General features: G+C 34.6%; 2 protein-coding genes across 2 annotated transcripts; both read right to left on the reverse strand.

The window, feature by feature from the left end:
• Positions 1-13: 13 nt before the first annotated feature.
• On the reverse strand, positions 14-1,812 carry LOC148207042 (polyubiquitin). Its single transcript, XM_088105375.1, has 2 exons — positions 1,664-1,812; positions 14-1,345 (listed from the first exon to the last, which is right to left on the reverse strand). Exon 2 carries the CDS (start codon positions 1,343-1,345, stop codon positions 200-202), a length of 1,146 nt encoding a protein of 381 aa, XP_087961501.1. The 5' UTR covers positions 1,664-1,812; the 3' UTR covers positions 14-199.
• A 2,425-nt stretch (positions 1,813-4,237) lies between these two features.
• On the reverse strand, positions 4,238-6,000 carry LOC124838534 (polyubiquitin). The gene is made up of 2 exons (XM_047314161.2): positions 5,866-6,000; positions 4,238-5,522 (listed from the first exon to the last, which is right to left on the reverse strand). The coding sequence occupies exon 2, from the start codon at positions 5,520-5,522 to the stop codon at positions 4,377-4,379; it is 1,146 nt and encodes a 381-aa protein (XP_047170117.2). The 5' UTR covers positions 5,866-6,000; the 3' UTR covers positions 4,238-4,376.

Consider the following 6,000-nt stretch of genomic DNA (forward strand, 5'->3'; position numbering starts at 1 on the left):
ACTCACATATATATAGTATATATAAAAAAAAATATATTACCAACATATACATATATATAAAAAACTATGTCGTAGTAGTTAACAAACAATAGCGATGACACACACATATACCAGTCTTAGAACATAAGAAAAACACCCAACCAGGAACTGCAACACACGATTTCAATTGACACTGGACATAATAGACATGAGTCTCAGCTTAGAAACCACCGCGAAGGCGAAGGACAAGATGCAGGGTAGATTCCTTCTGAATATTGTAGTCTGCCAAGGTACGACCATCCTCCAATTGCTTCCCAGCAAAAATAAGCCTCTGCTGATCTGGTGGGATTCCCTCCTTGTCCTGAATCTTTGCCTTCACATTATCGATTGTATCCGAGCTCTCCACCTCCAAGGTAATGGTTTTCCCTGTCAGAGTCTTCACAAATATCTGCATTCCACCACGAAGCCTCAACACCAAGTGCAGAGTGGATTCTTTCTGGATGTTATAATCTGCAAGGGTACGCCCATCTTCCAACTGCTTCCCAGCAAAGATAAGTCTCTGCTGGTCCGGTGGGATGCCTTCCTTGTCCTGAATCTTTGCCTTTACATTGTCAATAGTGTCAGAGCTTTCAACCTCCAAAGTTATGGTTTTCCCAGTTAAAGTCTTCACAAAAATCTGCATTCCACCACGAAGCCTTAGCACCAAATGAAGAGTGGATTCCTTCTGGATGTTATAATCAGCAAGGGTACGCCCATCTTCTAGCTGCTTCCCAGCAAAGATAAGCCTTTGCTGGTCTGGTGGAATCCCCTCTTTGTCCTGTATCTTAGCCTTTACATTATCAATGGTATCAGAACTTTCAACCTCCAAGGTAATGGTTTTTCCCGTCAGAGTCTTGACAAAAATTTGCATGCCACCTCGAAGCCTCAAAACCAAGTGCAAAGTAGACTCCTTCTGGATATTATAATCTGCAAGGGTTCTTCCATCTTCAAGCTGTTTCCCAGCAAAGATAAGCCTCTGCTGATCTGGGGGAATACCCTCCTTATCCTGAATCTTGGCTTTGACATTATCAATGGTATCTGAACTCTCCACCTCCAAGGTAATAGTTTTCCCGGTCAAAGTCTTGACAAAGATTTGCATGCCACCCCTCAAACGAAGAACCAAGTGGAGAGTGGACTCCTTTTGAATGTTGTAATCAGCAAGGGTTCTTCCGTCCTCAAGTTGTTTACCAGCGAAAATCAGCCTCTGCTGATCCGGAGGGATACCTTCTTTGTCCTGGATCTTAGCCTTCACATTATCAATGGTATCGGAGGATTCCACCTCGAGGGTGATAGTTTTTCCGGTCAAAGTTTTCACGAAGATTTGCATCTGTACAACCAGAAACTAAATCATCAAAACAGTGACAGAGATAGGCAATTCAATCAAACGACAAACCCTAATTCCTCCAAAATATACATAAAACAATTAAACCACAAATTGAATTCCATAAATATATGAAAAAAATAATTTAAACATCTTCTAACTAAATATCGGTATAAATTCAATACACGCAACAACTCGATAGCAGAATCCAAAAGACAGCTCTATCAACACAATTAAAAGAAACAAAAAGATCGGTACGACAATACGATGATTACAGAAGAAACTGAACCTAAGATAAGAATGGGAGAGAAAGAAGAGACATACCTTGAAAGAAAAAAGAGAACGTCCAAACGATCAAGAAACTGCGAGATTGGGAATTTAGGGCTGAAAGATTGAGAATTGCAATGATCGATGTATGAAGGTTGGGAATGGTGAGTCGTATTTATAGGTTGGACGACGACTCATTGACAAAAATATCAATAAAGTAGCGAATACAAATTTGACACGTGTATGGCGTGGTCACTGACACGGCACGACAAGCATTACAATTTACAGACGCAACGGATTACGTTCTCTCTACAATGTTCTGGCAAATTCTATATTTTGCTTCTAACTTAGTTAATCACAAATGTTTGACTCTTGAATTAGTATCTTCTCTTTTTAAAATAAAAAGATTATTTCACACGTGTTATTACTATTTGTAAATTCTTTTAAAAGAGTCAAATGACCATCATAATAATAATAATGAAAGTGATGTTTTGTAATATTAAAAGAAAAAAATAATCATAACCTTAAAACTATTGGAAACATGTGTTTACACTTTCTTTTACTATAATAAAAAATAAAATATAAATTTTATCATAATCATTAAAATAATAAAAATATTACTAAATTTATACAATAAATCATTTTTATAATTTTATCATATATAATTTTTTATTATAAATAATTAATTGAGTTTTAAAAACTTTATAATTTTTTAATGTAAAGTAATAAAAATTAATTTATATTAATAAAAAATTAATAATAAATTCTATATATTAATGGTTACAAAGAGAAAGTCTATTTATTGACAGTTATAATATCTATAAAATCAAATTACCAAAGAAAAAAAATATGTTTTTATTTAACTAGGTCATTTAAGAGATTGATGAGTTTATTATTTGAAATTAATCCATCACTTCTTACCTCTCACCCAAAGAAAGTGTAAGTTCTCTTAAAAAAAATGAAAGTGATTTATATAGAAATGTATAAAAAGGTTCAGATTCATGAAAATAAAATGAGATTTATGGAAAAGGAAACACCATGATATACCCTCTCTAAGTATGATGTCAATCTAAATCCATGAGATATTTTCTAAACTTTAAGATTATATGAAAATCAAATAAAAAAGAGGTGAATCCTCGAAGAAAACATCTAGAAGGAGACATGATCTCGGAAGTTACTGAGAAATAAAAATTAAGGGTTTGAGATATAAAATCTGAAAGAAAAAAAAAATATAACATAAGAAGAAAACAAAAATAAAAACCGACAATATTATTATAGCATCCTTATATATTTAAATAAAATATTATATTTTTTATGCTGAAAGACTTTTTATATTATCATATTTTGTCCTAATGAATCTTACATGTTAATTCAAATTCTAAATCATCGTAAATCTTCGTTTTACAATCAACGTGGATGCATCCAATAACCTTTAAAATAGAATATATGTATCAATAAAAAAACTACACTCTTCATCATGAAGAGTTGACAGAGAAGAATGCAGCCTAATTTGAGCAAAGGTAGAGGCCGCACTAAATTTATCTTTTTGTGCTTAATATCTAAGTAAGGAAAAACTTCATTGAAAAGGAAACAAGTTTGCATGCTACACACATGCTACTGAAACACTTCTACTATAGTTTTGAAAAGATATATAATTTTAGAAGAATAATTCATAAATTAAGAAAAATATGTGTTATTATTTTAGGTAGGAAAGTTGCGCATTTATACTTAAGAGATAAAAAAATATAATTAGATATTTTATAAAATAAAAAAATTATTTCATTTATTGAAAGGTAAAAATAACAAAGTTAAGAAATACGTATCTTATTTTTATAATACTATATATATATATATATATATATACCTTCTATCATCACTAAAAAATAGAAAATTCATTACCAAAATTAATATTAAAATAGATATTTTAATACTAATTTAGTAGTAAATAATAATTAATGAGACAACCTAACTCATTCCATACTTAATGATTCATTTATCCAATGTTAGTTTGATAGCATTCAAAATAAACCATGTTTCATAAAAATACATCGAAAAACAAAGGCGACATACCTACAAACTTTATTTAAGGTAATGAAGAATTCAAATTTTTAAACTCGATTAAACTTTACTCTAAAATTCGTTAAAAGGATTATCTCTAATTTGGATAGAGTGCACTCGACGATATTTCTAAAATAGCTTATTTTACACGATTAAAGTTCAGGATAATTTTAAATAGAAGATTTTGTTAATATGATTTAGCTATTTGAAGTTTAGTGCAATTCAATGGTTTTGAACCGTCCCTAATCTTTATACAAGGATTTATCCACCACAGAATACAACAGCAGCAGCAAGCAAAGTTTGACCATGCTAGCGATTAAAACAACACGAACCTTCGAGACAGAACGACATCATAATCGACTAAAAGAGTAATCAATATGGTTCTTCCTTCTTTTCATTACCAAGATGTGAGGAAGTTATGACATAGAAAGATCCTTTAAGAGCCCATTCCGGGGTAACTAGTTATCAATATTTATTTCTACCTTTATATCAAATTTCAGTTCCTAGAAAAAGTAATCTATTTGATCAAAATTTAAGAATGAAAGAGTGATGCAAATTTCTAAAAGTAATGTGTGAAACGAGAAAGATATTTTTTATTTGATTTGAAGAACACACGAGTTCAGGGGATCAGTTTAAAAACACAACAGCAGTACATACACAATCTGCTGATCAAGAGTACAACGAAACAAACAGTTGGTGAAAAGTGAAAAACTTAGAAGCCACCGCGAAGGCGAAGAACAAGGTGGAGGGTGGATTCCTTCTGAATGTTGTAGTCTGCCAAGGTGCGACCATCTTCCAATTGTTTCCCAGCAAAAATAAGCCTCTGCTGATCTGGTGGAATGCCCTCCTTGTCTTGAATCTTTGCTTTCACATTATCAATTGTATCAGAGCTCTCCACCTCCAAGGTAATGGTCTTTCCTGTCAGAGTCTTCACAAATATCTGCATTCCACCACGAAGCCTCAACACCAAGTGCAGAGTAGATTCCTTCTGGATGTTATAATCAGCAAGGGTTCGCCCATCTTCTAGCTGCTTCCCAGCAAAGATAAGCCTTTGCTGGTCTGGTGGAATCCCCTCTTTGTCCTGAATCTTTGCCTTTACATTATCAATGGTATCAGAGCTTTCAACCTCCAAAGTAATGGTCTTTCCTGTCAACGTCTTTACAAAAATTTGCATTCCCCCACGAAGCCTCAAAACCAAGTGCAGGGTAGATTCTTTCTGGATGTTGTAATCCGCAAGGGTTCTTCCATCTTCAAGCTGTTTCCCGGCAAAGATAAGCCTCTGCTGGTCTGGGGGTATACCCTCCTTATCCTGAATCTTGGCTTTCACATTATCAATGGTATCTGAACTCTCCACCTCTAAGGTTATGGTCTTCCCAGTCAAAGTCTTGACAAAGATTTGCATGCCGCCTCTCAAACGAAGCACCAAATGGAGGGTGGACTCCTTCTGAATATTGTAATCAGCAAGGGTTCTTCCATCCTCGAGTTGTTTCCCAGCGAAAATCAGCCTCTGCTGGTCTGGAGGGATGCCCTCTTTGTCTTGGATCTTGGCCTTTACATTATCAATGGTGTCTGAACTCTCGACCTCAAGGGTAATGGTTTTCCCAGTCAAAGTCTTGACGAAGATTTGCATGCCACCCCTGAGGCGAAGCACGAGGTGGAGAGTGGATTCCTTTTGGATGTTGTAATCCGCAAGAGTGCGACCATCCTCGAGTTGCTTACCCGCAAAGATAAGTCTCTGCTGGTCAGGTGGGATACCCTCCTTGTCTTGAATCTTTGCTTTCACGTTATCAATGGTGTCGGAGGATTCAACCTCAAGGGTGATGGTTTTGCCAGTCAAAGTTTTCACGAATATCTGCATCTGTTCAATCACAAACTAATCCATCAAGAACAACGTAGACACTAAATCCTCTTTGAGGATTTAGGGCTAAATTCTCAAAGCCCTAAATCCTCAAGAAATTGAAAACATAAAACCCTAACGAAAATCGGAAAATATGCTAATTAAATTCGTAGATCTCAGAATCGAAAACAATTGCATGAATCTAATTCAAAGATGATAAAACCAGTAAGCATAGATCAAACATTCCCAATTGAAAACATCGGATTGAGAGTACGATTATCAACGAATCCCAAGGCAAAATCAATCAATTGAAATTAATCCCATCAGGGTGAGGAAAAAGATGAAAAAGAAGAACCAGAAGTACCTTGAGAGGATAAAAAATGCTATCAAAGATGTGCTGAGATCAAGAATTAGGAACTATAAACCGATATTAGAGCGATGCATCAAAGATTAGAGGGAGGGTTATATTTATAGCTTTTTTGTGAGAGGCGGTTGCAAA

Source organism: Vigna umbellata, chromosome 1, assembly GCF_029865625.1.
Source record: "Vigna umbellata cultivar VRB3 chromosome 1, Vumbellata_1.0, whole genome shotgun sequence".
Classification (NCBI taxonomy): Eukaryota; Viridiplantae; Streptophyta; class Magnoliopsida; order Fabales; family Fabaceae; genus Vigna; species Vigna umbellata.

Bases quoted from the DNA above. Each gene is read 5' to 3' on its own strand.
- LOC148207042 (XM_088105375.1), bottom strand. From the start codon at position 1,345: ATGCAAATCTTCGTGAAAACTTTGACCGGAAAAACTATCACCCTCGAG.
- LOC124838534 (XM_047314161.2), bottom strand. From the start codon at position 5,522: ATGCAGATATTCGTGAAAACTTTGACTGGCAAAACCATCACCCTTGAG.